Source organism: Megalobrama amblycephala, linkage group LG6 (assembly GCF_018812025.1).
Source record: "Megalobrama amblycephala isolate DHTTF-2021 linkage group LG6, ASM1881202v1, whole genome shotgun sequence".
In the NCBI taxonomy this organism is placed as follows: domain Eukaryota; kingdom Metazoa; phylum Chordata; class Actinopteri; order Cypriniformes; family Xenocyprididae; genus Megalobrama; species Megalobrama amblycephala.
In genome coordinates this window covers 802,697-827,013 of record NC_063049.1, presented here as the reverse complement: position 1 = coordinate 827,013, position 24,317 = coordinate 802,697, and the positions used below count along the sequence as shown (strand labels likewise).

Below are 24,317 nucleotides of genomic sequence, written 5' to 3'. Positions count from 1 at the left end.
TCTCCTCCTTCTTCCGGCATTAGTGGCAGGTGCTGCTCGGCCAGTGGCAGGACATTCTTGCTGAAAACTGATTTTTAGGACTACGCCACTTTCCAGCATGAGGATGTGAAGGGATCTCAAGACGAAGATATACGACACTTAACTTCAGTAAGTAATAAGCAGGGGAACATACACAATATCACGTTTTTGGCACAACATTTACCTCGACTGAACTGAAACTACTCGCGTCATGCAACACGAAACAAGTCTGTCGTTGATCATCTATCGCTCGGTTACTGCACCGATAAATGACAGAGACGATGTGAGATTAAACGATGAACACAGAGCACGTACATGATTAAATTGTATATACAGTATAATAATAATAATAGTCTGCTCGTTTCGATTTCGTTCTCTTTGTACTAAGGCTGCCTAGTTAGTCGACGAGAAGAAGAAATGTGGATTGACGTTTGATATCAAATTCAGCTCTAGTTACATAAGACATTGTACACGTTTATCATTTGAAGAGAATGATTTTGCAGTCACGAAGACAACTGTGAAGTGTTCATGTTAGTGTCAGGTAGGATGCACACCTTTTAGATATTTTATTTCTATAAATTGTAATAAATCATAAATTAAATACTATTCCTATGTATTTCACTACCGTTGTATATTTTGCATGTGAGCCATACTGACTTCACCCTGTGCCAGAGTCCTGCAACGGGTCGGGTCCCCGCGGGTACCCGCATAAAAGTGGCTAAAACGGGTGGATTGTGACATTCCTAAAATTCACGGGTGGGGATGCAGGCGGATAATTAACTCCTTGCGGGCGGGTAGTAGCGCGGATGAAAAATATGCGCAATATTTGTATGTCTAAATTACCATTATACGCAACAATTTGACCCATCACGTCACCACCACTGCGACAGTGCGACTTTTGTTGATGCTTCTCGTAGCCTAATTGGAGCGAGCGTTGCATCTCCAGATCATTGAAATGTTGAGAAATAGCAGATTCCAATCTCAGTTGGAAGCATAGTCAGGGGTTGAACTTCTTTCCATTACATGGACACACAGTAAAATAGGACTCTTTGAATCAGATTTGTTCAGTGTGGATGAAGAACAACACAGAGGAGCAGAGAGAAAATAATATCTGGGTAAGGGAGAGGAATAGATGAAGGAGGAAAGGAGAAGTTGGATCAGGACAAGGGAGAAGAAGAGGTATGGGAGAGGAGGAAGAATGCAGGACTGTGCATCTCTGTCTTTCACTTACACGTGGAACATATGAAAGCTTATTTCTGCCATGAATAGAAAATAAAAAAGGTAATTATGTCTTTTTATCTCACAATTCTGACTTTTTAAACTCAATTCCTATAGTTTACATATCACAATTCAGAGGGGAAAAAGTCAGAATTGTGAGATGTATATTCACAATTGCAAAATAAAAAAATAAAAAAATTGAATTGTGAGATAAAAAGTCACAATTACCTTTTATACTTTTTTTTATTCTGTGGTGGAAAAAAGCTTCAACAGTAACCAAAGGCCATGTATGTTGGATTTGTTGTTGATCAATGGCAGCAATTTCATGTTTTCATTTCAGTAAAAGCTTCATGTAAATCTTTTACTACAACGATTCCACTACCACTGTTCATATATGCAGAAAATGTGGTCTGCGTAGGGCACTAACTACCAAGGGGACACCATCCCAACCTCTATGGGCACCATCAACACCACACACCCAACCCCAGAAAGAGATTTCAACCAAGGGGAACACTGAAGTTCTGCATAGGGGACTCATCTGACCCGTATCTGCCCTGAGCAATTCTGTTACTTTCTTCTTCTTCTCTTTTTCTACTGCACATTCTATAAAATAATGACTCACTTCTGCTGCCAAGAATGCACACATTCAACACTCAACCAAAACTGTAGAATGGCTTACATGCATTATTACTGTAGTACAAGGAAACTGAATTATAAAAACAATGGATTTCATATTTTCTCCAGTTTGAACCGAAACATGACAGTAATGCAGTTTTCATAATGCCATCACCTGTTAGTATTTTGAGAGTCACTGTGCTTTGATTGACTATATGTTCATGTTGGACAGAAACTAGTGCTATGTTTTGACAGAACGACTCGATTTTGAATCAGGTTTGCTGTGTTTTGATAGAGTTAGTTTGTGTTGAAAAAGGTTTTTAGCATTTTGAAATGTGGAGTTTGTGTTTATATAACAAAATATGGTTTTGGGCAGAAAATTAACTATTTGGCTAATTGTGTGATGTTTGTGTGTTGCTGTGTTAAGAGTTTAGAAAAAGTACTTTAAGTATTGTTAAACGCTTGTTAGCAATTGAAAAAAACTGTAATTGGAGTGATTTTAGCATGTGTGAATTATCGCGGGCACGGGTCGGGTAACGGGCCAAATATTAACGGGTCTGGGCGGGTGCGGATTTAATTTTGATATTATCACGGGTGACGGGTCGGATCTGGTGCTGAACTTTGCGGGTACGGGCGGGTGCGGGTCTCCAAAAATGGACCCGTGCAGGACTCTGCCCTGTGCTGCAAGATACATTTAGTTTTACTTTAATAGTTTTACAGCTTGAATAATGTAAACATAGGAAAACTGTTAAAGTAGCCCTTTCTAATCTTTAATTTTGCTCTGTTTTGCCATTTTTCCCCCATACACTAACCTGAGCCCAAAGTTTCCCTGTGGTGATTTCATAACTGTCTTCACTGCAAAAAAATACTATTCTTACTATTTTTTGTCTTGTTTCCAGCCCAAATATCTAAAAATTCTTAAATCAAGAAGCATTTTCCAGACAAGTAAATATTTTTGTCTTGTTTTCAGGAAAAACAAAAAATAAGCAAAATGATCTTGTTTTCAATTTCAGAAACAAAATCAGAATGGCTCGATTTTCCACAGGCTTGTAGTGAAAGGCTAACCAAAACAAAGTTACTGGGTTGTCCTTTTTCTATGAAAGTAAATCAGTAGCAAAACTCGAGAGGTTGCTGATTTGAATGTGAGAACTTGTAGTATTAATATTTGTATTTGTAAACTGAAATTTACACTCACAGCCCTGATGTGAAAAGCTGAATGTTTTGATTTGCACACACAGACAACACTCAAAACACCCGTGTTATGAAGTTATAGTTGCAGATTAATAGTTACAAATGTGTAAAATGGCATTCACATAAACAAAATGACAGACACAAATGTGTGAGACATATTTACTTTTGCACTTTACTTCAGTTTCGCTACTTTTGCTACTCTTTTTGTGATATTCCTGTTGCAAAACTGACTTGAGCACTTGAAAGCAGACGTGAGAGAGCAGACCGGCTGGGGGGGGGGGGGTGAAGCCGTTTTATTGGTCGATGCCTGACCAATGAACAACGCCATCCAGTGTAGCACTGTGCGTATACCATGAGAGGGCGCTATTTTTATTTAATTAATTAAAAAAAAAAAATTTAATTGATTATTAAAATCTATCATTACATATTACAGTTTTTCTTGATTGTTTACACACATTTTCTGAAAGCATGCCTCATACTCTCAGAACTCTACACACAAATCAAAAAACACACACACAATGGGCAAAACCCCTCAATTCTCCTGCAAAATGAAACTTTACATTCAAAACAAAGTTCTTTCTTCTCAAAATGGTATTTTGTTTTCAAATGACACACACAAACCATCATATGAATAGACATTTATAAGAACCAGTTGAACACTGATGTGCTCAATGTAAAACACTATGATGAATGGAAAACACTTCTCCATTCATCATAATGACTTTGGTCTTTATTTGGTTCAGTGTTACACTTACTACAGACAGTACATACATAAGTGTGTTGTAAAATATTTGTAGTATATATATATACATATATATATATATATATATATATATATTAGAGCTGCACGATTAAACATATCGCAATCGCAATCGCGATGTCAAGCTTGTGCGATTATATGACGCAAAATGCTGCGATTTTATGAAATAAAATAATAATAAGTTAATAAATAAATAAAAAAATAAAAAAAATACATGTGTGGACACAACAACCCATTACCTGAGAGCTGTTTGCCCATTTTATACACCGCTAATAAAAAGAAGACCAGTCAGTTTCAGTTTAGGCAGTGGCATGTGTGGCGCGCACGGTCATGACTTTTCCGGTGTGCAGCGCAGTGAACGGGTAGATGGATGCGGAGCAAACGGTCACTGAACTGGTGGCAAGAAAAAACGCTACCTCTGTTATATGGCGATATTTTGGCTATAAGATTATAAACCCAGATTAGTAGTGGTTGAAGAGGAAAGAGGATTTAATTCGGTATCGCACGCAGCGCTGTTATCGGTGCGCACATGACGCACATACATACAAGGCTCGCGCGCACAGAGAGAGAGAGGCGCGTTATAGCTCGCGAACTCCAAATTGATTTCTCTTTCGCGTCCTCAGTGCACTTGGATGGTCACATACACGCATTATGTCAGTCAAAATACCCCTCTCAGCAAGTATTCATGTAAACACATTCAGTTATGTCTTAATTGAACGAGGTGAGAATTCGGATGTATATCTGTCCGATGTGTGCGTGCATGTCTTACTCTTAAAGTGACAGCAACCTATAAATACCTGCTGTTGTCTGTCATGTAAATCAAACAACATAACACAGCTTTAACAAAGATTAATCTATATTAAATTTACACAGTGAACAGTGTCATTTTACATTTAATTATTACATTTCTGTGCATGAAAATTAATAGCCTACTACAGTTAGACCTTATACTTTATTTGTAACTTTATGTAGTATTTATCTATGCTTGTTGTAATTGGTGTACAGTATTTGTTCTTTTTACAGTCTGTTCACTTGCCTTTAATAATGTATTATTTTGGCTAGCAGTTTATGCTATGGTATCAGAATAGTTTAAGTGGGCTAAGTAATAAATGCAAAGTTAAGTTACCCCCATCCAATTTTTTTATTTTTTTTGTGCTGATCCGAAAAATGATCCGATCTGTGACGTCATAACCGTGCTGTGATCCGAACCGTGAGTTTTGTGATCCGTTGAAACACTACAGATTAGTAAAGAAACAAATATCTTAAATGGGATTATAACAAGTTTGCAGTAATGCAAAGATGTTATTTAATTTCATAAAAATATTTTAATTTGAAAACGCTGTGCATTTGTTTGCTGTTGTTGCTAGTTTGAGTTGAGAAATACACATTTCAGCATTATCAGTAATCTGTGTGTGTATTTTCATTGAGAACCAAGCAAGATGACTCATGATACTATTTGTTTATTATATCGCTATCGCAAATCGCAATCGCAATATTGACCTCAATAATCGCAATATGACATTTTCCCCAAATCGTGCAGCCCTAATATATATATACATATACATATACATACATATACATAATATATATATATATATAATAGTAGTTTTTATAGTCAGAACACACAAATACACGGTAACAAATATATTTTATTTTTCCAACAAAAACAATGTACAGTGCACATCCCAACCAACGCAAAGTTGCACATACAGTACAAAACAACAGAAGAATTTACTGTATACAGTTACAGTAAAAAAAAACTATGCTGCTCTGCCTCTGTTTCCATTGTTGGCATCCATTGCTCCAAAACAGAAGAGCTCACCTGTTGCCCTTTTATGCTAAAGCTCTGTTTGCTAATTGTAAAAATGTGTGACAGGTGTTTGCCCATGTGATGAGTCAGTGTGCATATTTGAATGGCAGTGTGTTCCTTGTGAAAACAAGAGATTTTTCTGCCCGAAAATTGTGCCAAATGCAGAGAATTGTGTGTAGTGTTTTGAAAAAAGTGTGTTTTAGAACTGCAATGTGAGTGTAAAGCAGGAATTGTGCTTGTAGTTTAGCAGAATTGGTTCAGGGGGTTGGTGCATGAGTTACATGCTGTGGTCATTGTGTCTCAAGTACCAATATTTGTGTGTAAACAATTGAGAAAAACTGTAAGAGAGCAAGAGAGAATGAGAATAAATAAAGGTGTGCGTTTGTGTGTATGTGCGTGCATGGTGGGCGTGGGGGATATGGGTGAAAAGAAATCTGATTGGATATGATGTTACAGATGGTTCATGTTTAAAAAAAACAGGCTCAAAAAGAGAAAACGCTCAATAAAACAGTAAAATTAGACTGAAACATTTACAAAAAGGCCTAAAACCATTGAGTAGGGAAGGAAAAATGAAGCCTCTTAAATGTTTGAAGCTTTTCTTTAAACATTTCGGGAAAGGTTTCAAAGCATCAAAAGTGTCAAACAGTGCCATCCTGTGGCAGGTAAATTTACAGCAGCCATAAACCTGAGTGCGCAGCTCCGTTGTTTTATCCATTAAACACAAATAAAAGCCTGACGACGCTAAATGTGTTTATTTCAGTAATATAATTCACATCTTAGAGTTTGGCAACAAATGAAATGGATCAACAAAAAGAATAATAATTACTAATAATACATAGCCTACTGAGTTGTTTGATGCAAGTATTGTGCTGTTATTTTATTGTAGCCTATGACAGAACATATGATGATGTAATATAGGCTACAGGCTTATATATTTAAAATGTTTAGTAAATGGACTTGAACTTTCATATAGTAGTGGTCTGGGTTCAAACATTCTGACACGCAAAGTGTAGCATTCATGTGACTGTAAACAATGTGAGGCTTTGTTTTTCGTTAATCACATGTTTCTCTGAAAACAATACGCACATTTTGGGACAAAGCTGCTCAGAGACCATGTAAAAAAAAAAAAAGAGGGTGGGGGGGGTTCTGTTCCCTGAGTTAAAATCCCTGTTTTCATTAAAATATCATTAGTTTTAACTGAGTTTTATATTACAGTAAAAGAGTAGTAAAGTCGTTTATTGGTTGGAGTCAGCCAATGAAATGGGACGTTTTTGTGTGCAATGACATCATTACATAGAGCAGATTGCGCCGTTTTGGTGGGCCATGTAGCAGCCACCCAATTAAATGACTTTACTACTCTTTTACTGTAATATAAAAACCTGTTAAAACTAATGATATGTTAATGAAAATATTGTCTCATACATATGCAATTATTTCTTTCTGCATGCCAAGTCGCACTGGGTGGCGTTGTTCATTGGTCAGGCATTGACCAATAAAACGCCTTCATCCCCCATCCCCGTTCTGCTCTCTCACTTCTGCTTTCAAGTGCTCAAGTCAGTTTTGCTACAGGAATATCGCAAAAAGAGTAGCAAAAGTCCAAGCGCCGGGAATTGAACTTGTACTGCCAGAACTGAGAGGTTGTAAGCGCCGACTTGAAGCTGTACAGCGAAACTGAAGTAAAGTGCAAAAGTAAATATGTCTCACACATTTGTGTCTGTTATTTTGTTTATGTGAATGCCATTTTACACATTTGTAACTATTAATCTGCAACTACAACTTCGTAACACGGGTGTTTTGATTGTTGTCTGCGTATGTAAATCGAAACATTCAGCTTTTCACATCAGGGCTGTGAGTGTAAATTTCAGTTTACAAATACAAATATTAATACTACAAGTTCTCACATTCAAATCAGCAACCTCTCGAGTTTTGCTACTGATTTGCTTTCATATTTTTCAAATTTCCTGTGCTGGTAGATGCACCAGAGACCCAACTATACAAGAAACACGGGAAAAGTCTTATTTTCATTAAAAAACTCCTTTAAAGACAAAATACGGAGATCACTGTGGTGGAAGATTATTGATGTAAATGGATTTTCAGGTGAGATTCTAAATTAATTCAGGTGTACATAGGGTTGCCAACCGTTCAGTATAATACAGAATCGTCTCATATTTAAGGCATCAATGAAGCGTTCCATATGAAAGGCATACGGAACACAGTTTGTCCTGTATTCTCAGGCTCTAAATTGACAATTAATCATTCCTTTAAGACAAATTCGCAAACATATGCGTTCATTTATCATTCTTCAGAAAAATGTGCGACCATTGAAAATGTGTACCAGTTTACTCATGGAGGCGCATTGAGATCCCAATCTCTGGATATTAAACAAAAATTAAAGAAAAATTTTAAGTTTATTAAGAATTAGAATCTAAAAGGATATTAAGTTACAGAAATGCAAACTTTGGGCGAAAAACACAATTTTTGAACTGTTGGCATAATGCAACAAAGATTGATAAAGTCAACAGTAGGGCTACAACTAACAATTATTTTGATAATCAATTAGTTTGCCGATTATTTTTCCGATTAATTGGACAAAAATCCTAATTTTGTTTATTTTTATTTTGACAAAAAAACACTGTATAGCACATCCTGTCCAATGTACTTCAAACAAATGTGCCAATTGAACGCTCTGAAAACATACAGTCATTTATTACACTACCTGTCATAATAAAGAGAGAACACAAATATTTTAGGATTTTTAGGATCAAAAACTTGCTTAAAGCGAAAAATGGTATTGCCATTTATTAGAAAAATTACAAACTGAAACAACTAAATAGTTTCTAAATAATATTCACACATAATATCCCAAAAATGTTGTTATTGACTGTAATTGGGCATCTGAAATGTCTGAAGTGTTTTACTTTTTCCTGCTTTCTTGTAAAACAGTAAAATCAAAAATTCATGAATAACAACAATAAATATATTGCAGCTTTAGAAATACTGCTGAAACTAAAGAGCTTACTCATACTGGTGGATTAAACATTACAGAAACATGAAAAATGATTTAGGCTGCCCTGACCTGTGGCACAAACCTTACATTGGGTATCAGATGTCTAATAACTTTAGCACTGTATATAGTGAATATAGTGTAAATCTCTACATTAAAAATGAAGATAGTAATAAAGATAATAAAGAAAAACACAAACTCAGTGTAACAGTCAGGATAAATGTTCAGCAGGAACACACACATTCACTCTGGACACAATCACCTCTTACTCTCATTTATTTATCCTGTAAATAGGCTATAAGAAACGTCTTACATTTATATTCAATTAAATGTTGTTCTCCTTTTACAGTTACTACTCTCAGAAAATACTTGAATGACATGTTGATTTTTAAATCTAAATTTAACTTCAAACAACAGATATTCAGCAAAATGAATATTTTTGCACTGAATATTAATTGTCTCTCTCTCTCCCGCGTTCGTCTGTCTGACTCAGGTGTGTGCGCCGGCGCTCGTTCAGTAAAGTTTGAAGTTTAACGCAGACTGTCAGGACGAGCCTTTCTGCAAAATGGAAATGCTTGTGTGAATTTATAACATTTACAGATAAGGATATAGAGGTAGAATGATCGTTTTGCGCTGAGGACGCACATGCATCTGTCAGAGCACCTGACAGGACCATTACGCTAATGCATTAGCTTAAAATAAAGACTTCTCATGTTTTGATCAGCTTTGATCTCGCACCTTTCCTGCAGCTGCTCACTCTGTTTCCTCCACTATTTTTAGATGCATTTTTTGTCTATAGAAATGTGTTATTCAGTGCTGTAATTTGACGTGACTGGCAGAAGTCTCCCGTGCACGATGGGCAGACCCAACTAATGGATAATGAGAATCATTGTCGATGATTTTCTTAATCGATTAGTATCGATTTTATCGAATAGTTGTTGCAGCCCTAGTCAACAGATTTAACTAACAGGCATACCAGTCTCTTCGTAAAAATAAAATAATGATGTTGTTCTAAAGTCATTTTACCCCCCTGTAATCTGAAATTTTCTGAACATTTCTGAAATTTGGTTGATTTTGACACGAAATTACCCAAATGTGTTTATGTCTGAGAACCTTTTATACATCTTTTATACACATATTTAACTGCAGATACTGAAATGACATACACTGTGTGGTACAGTACAAATATTTTGAGTGTCCCTTATTCTGTCCCTTATTTTCCTTTCCAAAACATTTCAGAATGTCCTTGGTGGATCCAAAATGATCAGTATTCATATTCATGCATTTTATTCATATTTCACGTTATGATTGATCAATATTACTTTTGATTTCATATATTCATGTACTCCTACTCCATATATTAATCCTCATCATATTTTCAAGTATTTACTCTTTAATGTACTTCTTTATGGTTATTCTTCTTTTATCTTAAGAGTATGTATGTTTGCTATATTCAATAGTTCTTCAAGTGTTCCAGTGTGACAGGTCATGGTGACACGATTGTGGTTAGATATCGGACGAGCACTGCAGAAGTGATGATGTTTTCAGAATTAGTTGCTCATTTGATCTTGTACCTTTATATCAAAATATGTACGTTATAATTTCTGCAGAAATTAGATAAAATGAAAATATGTACGTTTCCATTTCTGCAGAAATGAGATAATGTAAGATCTGCAAAATTCCCTCTTAAGGGTGTCAAAACATATCTATTTTCATCTATTTTTGACATTTGACCAGTCTATGACATAATGCATAAATCTGTTTGACCTTTTCTTATCAGACCAAAACATAAGTTTGAGTGGGATGTAAGTTTTCCTATGAATATGGTATAAAACAGACTGGGTTTTTGATACTTTAGCTTTTTCTTTGCTTTTTTTGCTTCTCGCATCTCTATTGCATCTTCTGCTTCTGCTTCTTCTCTTCTATCTCTCATTTCATTCTGCAAATGTCTTAATTTTGTTCCTTCTTTCTCTATATTCTGATCTTCATCTTCATCTGTTAGATACAATACTCTATTAATTACTTAATTAATTTGTTTGTCTCTATAATATTTAATTAATAAATGTGTTATTCCTTATTCAAATTTGATCTCTGACATAATCATTGCTGGACTGCCTGGATCTCATTATCTCTGGCTTTTGCATCAGTCCCTAAACATAACAATATAGCTGATCACACTGGCAATAGAATCTGTGCGTCTGGTGCAAGTAGGCCAACTCCGCCCACATCCAAGTGTGACGTTTGAATCTCGTTCATCAATGCAAATAAATCTTTTTTTTTCCAAGTCATTTCGTTCATTTCAGCAGAATATAATTAAAATGTTACATGATAAAAGCCAAATTCCCCAACATATCAACTTACGTGACGTTTATCACATTTAGAACAAGAAAAAAAACTGCAATGCAAGGCCAAATAATGAGAAACAGAAATGATTCATTCAATGCTTTACTGGGTCTGTTAGTTCAGTTTAGCAGTCTGTTGTTAGTTTACCTCACCTCCCGATCTGAGTCGTTCGTTCATCCCGTGACATGATATATCTATATGGTGACTCCCAAACCCCTGTTTGTTGTGTGCAGGTTTCCGACTGAAAGGGTTTTTAAGCACAATGGTGGGTTTTGAGTGTTTCAGAGTGTTTTAGGTGTGTTTCAGGCATAAGGGTTGGTTTTAGGTTGCTTTCAAAGCGGTCTGTAAAAAAAGACATATATAATAACTCTCACCCAATTCTTTATAATTTGCTTAAGTCTTCTCGATGTTCAAAGTTAATGAGGATAAGCATAATTTCCCCCCCAAAGCACCTCACCAGAAATAGTACCTAATTTTTAGCTAATGCAGCTAATTTCATTTAAGTTTACAGTGACGGGTAGGTTTAGGGATCAGTGTTTGGTGTAGGCTGTAGGGGAATTTTACAGTTAAGACCCTTGAGACCAGATATGATGAATAAATACCCGGAGTCAAAGTTTAAAAAAATTAATAAATTGAAGAAAAATTTAATGAAGAATAGTTTGCAGTTTCCTCAGCAGAAGCCAGCTTCAGGTCTCACAAGGTGTTTGTAGGCCGCTCTGTGTACATTCACATTTCCACAACAATTATACTCTAACAGAGTCAACTAACTACATCATTACTTCAGGTTGAATGATTCTGATTGGCTAAGGAAAATAGACAGATTTGGTAATCTTCCACACGTGGACAGATAGTCAGAAGCATATCTCCCTTCGTCACAGTGCTGATGAGGGGACTCTGGATGTCCTTTTGGGGTCATGACATGGTGTCTGCTGGTCTCAAGCACTGTGCCAGTTGTCCAGTACAAAGGGACCTGCGCAGAACACTTAGTGCACACACAGATACACATGATTCACTGCTTCTTCAAGGCTGAAGTTGATCTGAGATCTGCTCTGAGCAGGAAACTCTCCCAAAACATACTGATAACATGTTCTTTTCTCTTAGTAAGAGGTACAGACAATATTCAAAATTATTTTCTAGTGTTTGAAAAGGAAAAGAAATGCTTTAACATACATTGAAGAAGTCATTCAAATAATTTAACAGAAAGATAAATGTTGATTAATAACTCAAAATATATATATTGAAGCGGCAGTGGATTCCAGAATCCACTCCTTCAAGGCAATAAGCTTTAATACTGTGATTGACATGACCAATAAAATCGGCTGCAGGGCGGCCTGGCTTCTGATGTCACACTTGAATGTGGGCCGGGTTGGACGTCCACTGCAGGCTGTGGCGAGACGCTTCTCGTCTGGTGTGATACCTGTTAGTTGCCCTAGATGCTGTGCTGCGCTTCTCGTCCGGTGTAAAATCGCCTTTAGTCGACCAAAATCTGTTAGTCCACAGGAAGTGGAAAGTCACACTGTCCGTGAGGGACAGATCGAGTTCTTGTTACAGTATGTCGGGCAGGAAAATACAAACGTTCGCCTTTCATCCATCGACCTTAAATCTGGCTTAGCATTTGAAATGTAGTAGTAACTTTACATGGCTGCTCACTTTAACGTTAACCTAGATACATGTGTGCTATTATTAGGTGCATGTCCAAGTGTTTGTGCGGAGTGAGGAAGCTGAAGTATAGAGCGCTTACAGCATGACATGGAGCCAGTGCGGCCGGGGAGGTCACTTGCATTTGCATAAATAACTAAAATGTCTCCTTGCTATTTTTTTACCCGAAACATTCATAATCATTACTTTTGTCAGCACCTTTATGCATGCGCTTGAATGCAGAATAAGCTATATATTAGGCCTATGTACTGTATATCTATATTAAAGGCTCATTATGGTTTAGAATCCCCCCCCCCCAGTATATAGTTAAGTAATTAAATTAATATAAATGTGTGATTAGTCGACTGTTGGCTTTAATGAGCAACTATTAGTCAAATAGATAAATCTTTAGTTGGTGGCATCCCTACTTTTTACACAATAGACCCTTTTCACAATGACGTCAGTTAAAGGTGATAGAGAGGATTTTTTCGTCGACTGAGAAACTAAAGACTGTTACTGAGTTTTTGAAATGAGCGCATGCGTAAGAACAGCCCCCCTCCTTCACAGCTCACTTCAAAGGAACGCCTCCCAAAACACGAGTGTTTACCACCGGCATTCGCTGTGTCGTGTTAGTGGATTCATTATGTCGGACTCACCGCAGGTAACTCATAATCTGCAGTTGTTACTCCTGTCTCCTGACAAAAACATTGCATGCGGCGCCTGTGGAGTGTGGAAAGTTACTGGAGCGCGCAGCCGCGCTCGTCTCTCACAAGGAACGTCACGGCAGTGATTGACAAGCCAGAGGGCCAATCGCGTAAACGATTGGCTGATGTTTTTAAGGCCCTACCTCGTGCACAGATGATGTATATTAATATTATTCCTTTCAGTGCACCTAATAAATAGTCTTTTATCAGTTAGTAAAGACAGTTTCAAGTAATATTGCAAAAATGTATAAAACAAAATATCCTCTTTAGCACCTTTAACTTCAACCTAAAAAGCAGCACCAGAGACTTCTCTGGAAAATGCAGTAACAACTTGAAATATAAAAGGTATAAGTTACGAATAAAGGCCGGTCAAAAAAAAGGAAAATAACTATAAAGATAACAATAAAGATATGCTTCTAAAAATTGAAAAAAGAATAGAAGAGTCCACACCACAGCTATAACGATAATGATATAGAGGAACAATATCATTGGGATCACCTTCAGAATTATTTTTTTCCAGCTGTTGAATGATAAAACACTGACAAGCAATCAGAATCCATTCACATTCAAGGGCTCACGCATTTAAAGGGATAGTTCACCCAAAAATGAAAATTTGATGTTTATCTGCTTACCCCCAGGGCATCCAAGATGTAGGTGACATTGTTTCTTCAGTTGAACACAAATGATGATTTTTAGCTGCAACCGCTGCCGTCTGTCAGTCAAATAATGCGAGTGGATGGGAACTTCTACTACAAGAGTAAATAAAACTTGCATAGACAAGTCCAAATTAAACCCTGCGGCTCGTGACGACACATTAATGTCCTAAGACACGAAACGATCGGTTTGTGTGAGAAACCGAACAGTATTTATATAATTTTTTACCTCTAATACACCACTATGTCCAACTGCATTCAGCACTCGTTAGTAAGGTCTGATCGCGCTCTGATGACGGAAGTGATGTCTCGCACTCATAAGCCCTGTTCGGACGGGATTAGTGTTACATGGGGAGGTGGGGGTAAAGTAATTATTACCAGAGCTTCTCTGTGATTTTAGTCCCGTCCGAATGTGCCATCTCGGTAATCATTACTCGGGAAAAATTACCTCAGGTAATACTAATCCAGTCCGAATAGACCCGCTGTAAATATGTACGGTAAAATTCTGTCATTTCCTGTTTAAAAGTAGTTTTCTGTGCATTTTTTCAAGCATGGAAGCACTTGAAGAAACATTCATTTGTGTTGTAGGTGGTGGGACAAGTCTGTTGCAAACCTCAAGTATTTTCTACATACCTTTCAGAGCAAAAAGAAGATTGAAGCACTTCAGAGACACAAAACTAATTTTATCTTTAGCTAAGTGCCTATTACCATCATAATCCAATCAGAATTTAATTAATAAGTCATTTGACCGGACCTAACAGTTATATATAGTTTATATAGTTAGATTATATGTGTTTGTGCACATGGTATCAGAAAGCAACGTATACCCACATGACGACAGGGAGGTGACGGGGGTGCGTAAATCGAGTTACCCCTCCACACTTCTGCTAGTTTTACTGCGATGTCTTGTCCCGTGCGAATTGGCCAATTAATATTACAGACGTCCTGAGATAAAATTACTTTACTCCACCTCCCCATGTAAAACTAATCCTGTCCGAATAGGGCTATTGAAGTATAAGCGCGAGACATCACTCCCATTGTCATCACTGAGGTCCAGAAAAGGCCTTCATTGTCTGACAAGTCAAACCCCCTTTTCAAGGATACTTTAAAGAAAATGGAAATATGGAATACAATCGGTCAGTAAAATATATAGCTTTAGAGTAAAAACTCTAGCAGTTCAAAAGGCTTACGCTATGTCCTACGCCTTCCCTATTCAACTTACGGAAAAAGCTAGCGTAACTTGAATAGGAAAGGCGGTCTGGCAGAAACTAGATATTTTACTTCATACTGTAACTTATGGTATTGTTTTTACACAAACGCATCGCTTTGCTTCAGAAGGCCTTTATTAACCCCCCAGAGCCGTGTGGAATACACTTTTATGATGGATGGATGTGGAGGTTTGACAAATGCATCTTATCAGCTTCATCTGCTATAAAGACAGCAAACACTGTGTGAAGTCTCTATGGGAAGCAGAAAGTGTACGACTTCAGTGCTCCATTTTCAACTTCTGCCCTGACTTCAAGAGGCAAATCTCGTTGATCTGTAAGTTCATTTGAGATCTGCCAAATGTCTCGCTTTGAATGTAGATGAAAGTAGGCGGCTGCAGTCATCCTCTGACTATATTTGTGGCAAATATACAGATATTGAGTGTACTCCATTTGAGTGGCACTAGTATTCCACTATGCTGACTTAAGTTTGAATACATCTCTTTGAGTCAAAATGGAAGTTGCATGACGTCATGTGAAAAGGGCCTATAATCAGCATTTTTAGGAGAGTTTGTCGAGTTCAAATAGTCAATGTCAGTTTTTAAACAGCGTGCCAATCAGATGAATGTGGGGGCTGGTCATAAGTATTGCTTGCACGTTAAGTGTTTACGTAAACAAAGCCGCATGAATTTAATGAGTCAATAATCTCCCGTTCAAATCAGTAAATAGTAAATACTTAAATTTAAAGATAATTGCATGTACTGCATCTGCACTGCACTGTATTTGATAAACATGCAATTTAATAAATTATTTGTGTATATTTTCTTTATGGTCCCCTCACAAATTTCTCAAATTATCTTATTTATGTTTTTTTACAGGTAAATTTTTATTATTCACTTCAAGTGACCAGCAGAAAGTGACTAGTTCTGGAAGTCAGTTGTGTTTTATGTATGCCTTACTTTGAGCTCCATTTTAGATTCACTGACATGCCAGGGAAAGAGTAGAGCAGGGCACTGCCTCTAAAATGAGTCGCTGTGAGGAGAGAGAGGAGGATGCTGTTCAGATCCAGACAGCAGCATCTCCAGGCTCTAGCTGTGTGTCTATGAAGAGTAACAGCTCTATGATCAAACCTCCTGTCTTTAGTGATGGAGCGGGAACCTCTAATTCTAGGTAAGATATGTCTTTATACCCTTCATATTAACAAAATCAGCCTTCAAATGTAAAATAAGCGATAAATAAACTGGAGAATTGTAGATTTGGGGGTGGAGCTTTGCACATAAAAAAAACATTTTTCAATGAATCGTTTTTTAAAATGTGGTCGATTCAATATCGATTCTCAAAAGCCACAAATCTATTTTTTCCATATTTATTTCCGGAAAAATGTAACATAATATCTGATAGACATTAATATATTACTAGTCTTCTCCACTAGATGTCATCCTCTTATTTACCTTGTGTGATGTTACAGCGGGGACAGTGTCATTCATTCAGTTCTAAACATGGCGGATACAGGTCCTTTTTCAAGCCTTGCCAATTTAAGCATTCAAGTGAAAGAGAACTTGCACACGCTGTGTGCGCAGCACAAACAGCTGCATGTCTCAGACAGCATGCAAATAATAAAATACATTTTCTTTCATCTCTCCTTGCACCTAAAAGAACAAATTCACAGAATTGATCTCAAAATGCCCGCCTTTGCGAGTATCTAGGTAAACGCAGTAGGTTACGGTTATGGTAAGCAGTAGAGAAAGAACGCATGTGTATTATTATTGTATCTGTGCATTAGTCTTAAAGTGACAGCAACCAAATATTCCTGCAGCTGTCTGTGTTTTAATGTTAATCAAACTACAAAAGACAAAGAGAAAATCACTCCATGCTCTTCACTGAGTAACATTTTGTAACTTTATTAAGGATTAACCTGTATTTAATTTTGTACAGTGAAGAATATATGCAGTGTTATTTTGCATTTGATTACTTGAATCAATTTCTGTACCTGAAAACTACTTTTAGACCTAGGCTACCTGAAAAACCTTAAAAGCACATTATTTAATTTGTATCTTTGTTCTATTGTATTTATTTATTTGTGCTAGGCATATTGCATGTAGTTTAATCTTTGTTCTTTTTATTAATAACTGTTTACTTGTCTTTAATCTTTGAAATTTATATTATAGCTTTAGTTTTAGCTGTGGTCTCAAATGGAATTGAGAATTGTTAAATTTCTCTGGTATCTAAAATATTTGGTGGCATAACTTTATTTATTACAATATAAGCAGAGGTGGGTAGTAACGAATTTACTTTTACATTTACTTGAGTACATTTTTTGAAAATTTGTACTTTTTGGAGTAGATTTAAATGTGGGTACTTTTACTTTAACTTGAGTACATTTCTAATGAAAAATCTGTACTTTTACTTCGCTACATTGGGCAATGTTCCTCTCGTTACTTTTTTTTTAACGCAATACTGTACATGTTAAGAAATGCGTAGTTTATTCCAAGCACGCTGTCTCTTTTTTCATGAACGATGCCCCATTCACAAATGAATCACTCTTTTGAGTCGATTCTGTTCAAAGACTTGATCAAACAAGTTGGCAAAACTGTCTAAATTGACATCAGTCTCTAGCTGTGTCTCTATGAAGAGTAGTATCTCCATGATCAAACCTCCTGTCTTTAGTGATGAAGTGGAAACCTGTAATTTGAGGTAAGACTAGAGGTGTGAAAACAGTAATAATAATAATAATAATAATAATAATAATAATGGAACAGTTTCTGTGATTAATCTTGTTAGGTGCAATTAATCATGATTATCAGCACTTAATTATAAAAAAGGTAATAAGGCTGCTCTTTTTTCTGCTTTAGACAAAATAAAAAGTCAGTTAGCACGTTCTTATTTTTTATTTTTTTTATTAATTTGAGATGACAATGCATTACTGTAGTGTGTGTGCCAGTGAGATGTAAAGTGAGTGGGGTTGTTTTTCTTTCTTCTTTTTTGGGATGATAAAAATGCTGGTTCTGCTCACAGCTCCACTACAGCAGCCGATGTGCTCTGTGCTGCTTGCTGTGAGAGGAAGCCTAGAGCTGTGAAGTCCTGTCTGACCTGCGCTGCGTTCTACTCCCAGACCCACATCAGGCAGCACTACTCCGAGCCAGCCCTGCACACACTGGTTGAGGAGATTGGAGATCTGGAGCAGGATTCACCCAAACTAGTGGATGATGTCTTGCAGAGAGTCAAAGAGAAACACAAAACCAGCATGAAAAGGAAGTATGAGAGCTTATTTGAAGGAATCAAACTACAAGAGAATCAAACCCTCCTGAACAGTATTTACACTCAGCTCTACATCATAGAGGGAGAGAGAGAAGGAGTGAATGAAGAACATGAGGTTTTACAGATGGAGAAAACACCCAGAACACAACACTCACAAGACACTCCAATCTACTGTAATGACATTTTTCATCCCTTACCTGAACCAGGATATGAGAAGAAGAAACGAATGAAGAAAGACCAGATCAAGACTGTTCTAACTAAAGGCATCGCTGGAATCGGAAAAACCGTCTCTGTGCAGAAGTTCATTCTAGACTGGGCCGAGAAAAAATCCAATCAGGATGTAGATTTCATGTTTGTGCTTCCGTTTCGAGAGCTGAACTTGATTAAAGATGTGCAGTTCAATCTTCACAGACTTCTGCTGGACTTTCAACCTGAACTTCAAGATCTGGACCCAAAGTTATATGATCAATGTAAAGTTGTGTTCATCTTTGATGGTTTGGATGAAAGCAAAATTAAACTTAAGTTTTCAGACAGTGAGAAAGTTTCTGATATGACTGAGACGTCATCATTGGGTGTGTTGATGTCAAGCCTCATAAAAGGGGATCTGCTTCCCTCTGCTCTCATCTGGATCACCTCCAGACCAGCAGCAGCCAATCAGATCCCCTCCAAATACATCAACCGTCTGACAGAGATTCAGGGATTCAATGAGCCTCAGAAGGAGGAATATTTCAGGAAGAGAATCAGTGATCAGCATCAAGCCAGCAGAATCATCTCACACATTAAAGCAGCAAGAAGCCTCCACATCATGTGTTACATACCAGTGTTTTGTTGGATCTCTGCCACTGTGCTTCAAAACATCATGAAACAAGATCACTGTGCAGAAATCCCCAGAACTCTGACTGAAATGTACATACATTTCTTGATTATTCAGACAAACATAAGAAATGAGAAGTATGATGAGAGAGATGAGAGTGATCCACAGAAACTCCTGCAGTCAAACAGGGAAGTGATTGTGAAACTTGCTGAAGTGGCTTTCAAACAGCTGATGCACGGAAATATAATGTTTTATGAGGAGGACCTGAGAGAGTGTGGCATAGATATCACTGAGGCCTCAGTGTATTCTGGGATTTGCACTGAGATCTTTAAAGAAGAATATGTGATTTATCAGAGAAAAGTCTACAGCTTCATACATCTGAGTTTTCAGGAGTTTCTTGCAGCCTTTTATGTCTTTTACTGCTATGTAAATAACACTTCTGATGCTTTGAAAGTTTTTGATTTACTTCATAATTTGCATAAAGGAGTACTGGATAAAACTCTAAAGAGTGAGAATGGACGCATGGATCTTTTCCTCCGATTTCTGCTGGGCGTCTCACTGGAGTCCAATCAGAGACTCTTACAGGGGCTACTGACACACACAGAGAACAGCTCAGAGAGCATCAAGGAAACCATAAACTACATTAAAGACAGAATTAAAGAATGGAAAAACACACTCTCTGCTGAAAGATCCATCAATCTGTTCCTCTGTCTGCTTGAAATGAATGATCAGACTTTGCACAGAGAGATTCAGGAGTTTCTGAAATCAGAGAAACACTCAGAAAATGAACTCTCTGCTGCACACTGCTCAGCAATAGCCTACATACTTCAGATATCAGAGGAGACGGTGGATGAGCTGGACCTTAAGAAATACAACACATCAGATGAGGGTAGAAGAAGACTGATACCAGCTGTGAGAAACTGCAGAAAAGCTCTGTGAGTACAAATTCCTATGAGAGTCAAATTCTGTGGTGTCAATCCAATTAATAACGTGACACTTGAATCTTGAGATACTATATTGCTTAACAAAAGGTTTGGTGCAAGTAGTTTGCTTTTCAGTAACATGAGAAGTTCTGCATAACCGTTTCAAAATCACTTAGAAAAGTACAAGCTAAGACAGGGATGCCGTAAAGACAAACAGTGAAAGTGTTTTTGTATGAGAAGTAAATTAACAGTTAAGTGTTGGAATGGAAAAGTTGTCAATTTTTCTTGAAGATATACCATCATCACTGACTTGAACTTGATGCAGGCACCTTCTGGCAGCCAGTGAAGCAAGACAAGGAGAGTTGTAACATAGCCTGTCTTGGGTTCACTGAAGAAGAGTCATGCTGATCCCAGTATGTTTTTTTTTTTAAATATCTTTTAGTCTTTCTGACTGCAAAGTTACTGTTCAGTCCTGTGAAATTGTGGCCTCAGCTCTACAATCATCAGACTCTCCCCTGATAGAGCTGGATCTGAGTAACAATGACCTACAGGATTCAGGAGTGAAGCTGCTCTCTACTGGACTGAAGAGTCCAAACTGTCAGCTGCGGATACTGAGGTATTAATCTTTTTATTAAATTAAGATTAAATCAAAATCGGAAGTTAAAATATTCCTATGATTGGTCTGTAATTATATAGGTTCTGCTTTTAAACATATATTGTTATAACTCTCATGTTCACTTATTTCTAAATTCACATACAATGAAACAATACACAAAACATAGCATTGAAAGACTAAGGCATTGGTAGTCTCATCTTGCCCAAACTTTCCTAACAATACTAATTATGAGCTGTCACATCTGAAATCAGCTACATGTTTCTAGAAATTGTTGCAAATTTAGTCTCATGTTAACTGTTAATGTTGAGTTTTAAGTATGTTTTACTTTCTATTTGGACTACAAAGGGACTTGGTAGATTTTCCAATTTACCAAACACACACTGTCATCCAAGCATAACTGAACACATTCTCACCTTGCCAAGAGAATTATATCTGCACTAACCAATCATGATAACCTCATCTTGATGTCTTTAAAGATTATCTGGCTGTATGGTGACACAGGAAGGCTGTTCTTATCTGGCTTCAGCTCTGACTTCAAACCCCTCACACCTGAGAGAGCTGGATCTGAGCTACAATCACCCAGGAGTTTCAGGGGTCAAGCTACTCTCTGAGAGACAGAACCATTCAAACTGCAAACTGGAGATACTCAAGTATGTGGCAAAGCGATGATATGGTGTGTTTTATAGAAACTAATTTATGCAAAATATCTTACTATATTTGGTCATGCTGAACTGACTCCCAGTTGTCACATTTCAATTCAAACGTATCGCACAAATGTATTACACAAATGTAATATTGTATGTGTTCTTTCTAGTTTGGACCATGGAGAACATTTCAGAATCACACCAGGACTACAAAAATGTAGGTCTTTTTGTTGGTTTACACACACACAAGGTTGTCATAGATTATAAGAGATAGCATTAAAATCTCTCTCCTTGTGTGCAGATACCTGTGATCTTACACTGGATGCAAACACTGCAAACAGTCATCTTTCTCTGTCTGAGGGGAACAGAAAGGTGACACGGGTGGAAGAGAAGCTGCCTTATCCTGATCATCCAGAGAGATTTGACTGCTTTGAACAAGTTTTGTGTAGAGAGCGTCTATCTGAACGCTATTACTGGGAGGCTGAATGGAGTGCAAGGGGAGCTGGATTGTCAGTGACATATAAGGGAATCGGAAGATCAGGAAGTGACTGTAGGTTTGGCCTCAATGAAATGTCCTGGAGTCTAGTCTGCTTTGATAACAAATACTCTGCCTGGCACAGTAATAAGAGAACCAACTTAACTGCCCCTTCTCCCCCCTCTAACAGAGTAGGAGTGTATCTTGACTGGAAAGCCGGCAAGCTGTCCTTCTACAGTGTCTCTGACACACACAGACTTATTCACTTACACACATTCCACTCCGAATTTAATGAGCCCCTCTATGCTGGATTTAGGCTTTATCCAGATTCTTCAGTTTCTTTATGTTAAAACGAAGACCTTCATGATATATATAATATATATTAGGGCTGCCAATAGATTAATCGCGCACTCTTAATCGCGATTAATCGTGATTAATTGCACACTTGTCGTGAAATTAAGCGTACACCATTTATCTTGTTTTGTATATTATTTTGTATATTTTGCCATCATTGCCTATATCCAGCAAAGTAAACCATCAAATTGAAGTGTGATTTTCACAAAACTGTATTTTTCAGCTTTTTTCAAGGTAAATTTAGACGTCTTTCCAAAAGGACACCAAATAACCAAATGATATGATCTCATATAATTCATACATTTATGTACACCAGAGAACCCATAAAAAAAAAATCACAGCCAAAAAAAGTTTCAGAATTCACAGTGTATAGTATGTGCAACAGCAAAGAGCTTGTTTACATTATAAACAAGTCAAGTTGTGATACTGAACAGGACCACATATGGAGATGCCAGAAAAACTAAACCAACCACCTTGACCTGCATATATAAGTACACAGCAACATACAGAGGACAAATCCAAACATTATCCTGAATGTGTGTGAAAACAATGTGAATGTACTGAAATGTGTCTGTGAATAAATACAATGTGAGATCAGTGCATCTAGAGTGCTCATACATGATTTGTTAGCCCATCAAAGGACTCACATGTGCTTCTGTACGTCACCGCAATCATCTTTACTTTGATTGCAATTTCTCATCCATCAAAACTTTCATAGCAAGAAGCTGGTTTGCTTTATCCAGCCAAGAAACATACAGCTGGCCATACAGCAGTGGGATGTTTTGACGTTCCATTCAGACAGGAACAGTGCGATGCGGGAGGGCTCGTACTCTTCAGATACAATGATACAATATGACAGAGTTCGTGTTTTAAAGCGAAACACTGAAATGAATAATCCTCTCTGCCATCTCTGATATAATCAGCATGGACTTTTAAGATCATCTAACTGCTTGACGTAAATTACGTTATGACTCAATTTCACATGCTTCCGGCATTTTTTTGCATTAAATAAGTCAATCGTAATCGAACATCTGACACCGCCCACACTGGTGATCAGGAAAGGTCCACAAGCTGGAATTCAAACTTGGGTCGATAGGATATCATTTTCAACTTGACCACAATGTTTTATTCTCCATCATTCAATACATTTTGCCTGTACATAAATGAACCTTTATGTTATGTCATCGCAGATTAAAGTCCATAAACCAAAATAGGCTCTATTCTCTCAATGGTGTATAATGTATTTGGGCAGAATGTTGAAGTGGATTGCCGGCAGCAACCATTTTATGATTGTTTGTGATTTGGTTTTAGTGACTCAGGAGTCCTCTTGACTAGAAATGTTTCACAGATTTAGGAGATTAAAATGCTTTGTGAAATACTCTCAGAGCAAAAATTGAGCCATCGGATTTCATCACAAATATCTTAATTTGTGTTCTGAAGATGAACAAAGGTCTTACAGGTGTGGAACGACATGAGGGTCAGTGGTGTCTGCCGCTGTACGGCTGTACCCACTGTGTGTACCATGAGAAGGCACTAAATTATGCCATTTTTATTTTTTACATAACTTTTAAATTGATTATTAAAATCTATTTGACATATCTCATGACATATTAAAAGAGCAAGAGAGAATGAGAATAAATAAAGGTGTGTGTTTGTGTGTTGTAAAGTCAAATGTGTGTATGTGCATGCATGGGTGGGCGTGGGGATATGGGTGAAAAGAAATCTGATGGGTTAGTTTAGTTTGGTCGCTGTAAAATGTAAAATGACATTATAGATAGTTAATGTTTAAAAACAGGCTGTCGAAAACAGCGCCATTTTGTGGGAGATAAAATTTACAGCATGTAAAACCTGAGTGCGCAGCTCCGTTGTTTTATCCATTAAGCACAAACAAAAGCCTGGTGACGTTAAATGTGTTCAGTTTTCTGAAAATATAATTCACTTATTAAAGTGGCAATAAATTAAATATAACAACAAAAACAACAATAATTAGCCTATAATACTAATAATGAGTTGTTTGAGGCAAGTAAATTGTTCTGTTATTTTGTTTTTATACTATTTATATGACATAATATAT

General features: G+C 37.1%; 1 protein-coding gene across 10 annotated transcripts; it reads left to right on the top strand.

The window, feature by feature from the left end:
- On the top strand, positions 1-23,454 carry LOC125269572 (NLR family CARD domain-containing protein 3-like). 10 transcript variants are annotated; one of them, XM_048192476.1, is made up of 7 exons: positions 1-147; positions 16,136-16,329; positions 18,175-20,166; positions 20,597-20,770; positions 21,247-21,420; positions 21,585-21,631; positions 21,716-23,454. In XM_048192476.1, exons 2-7 carry the CDS (start codon positions 16,184-16,186, stop codon positions 22,237-22,239), a joined length of 3,057 nt encoding a protein of 1,018 aa, XP_048048433.1. In that variant the 5' UTR covers positions 1-147; positions 16,136-16,183; the 3' UTR covers positions 22,240-23,454. The 10 variants fall into 10 exon arrangements, with proteins under 10 accessions (XP_048048433.1, XP_048048434.1, XP_048048436.1 ...); XM_048192477.1 differs by having other exon boundaries at positions 10-147; positions 16,038-16,329; XM_048192479.1 differs by having other exon boundaries at positions 14-147; positions 16,125-16,329.
- Positions 23,455-24,317: the final 863 nt, after the last annotated feature.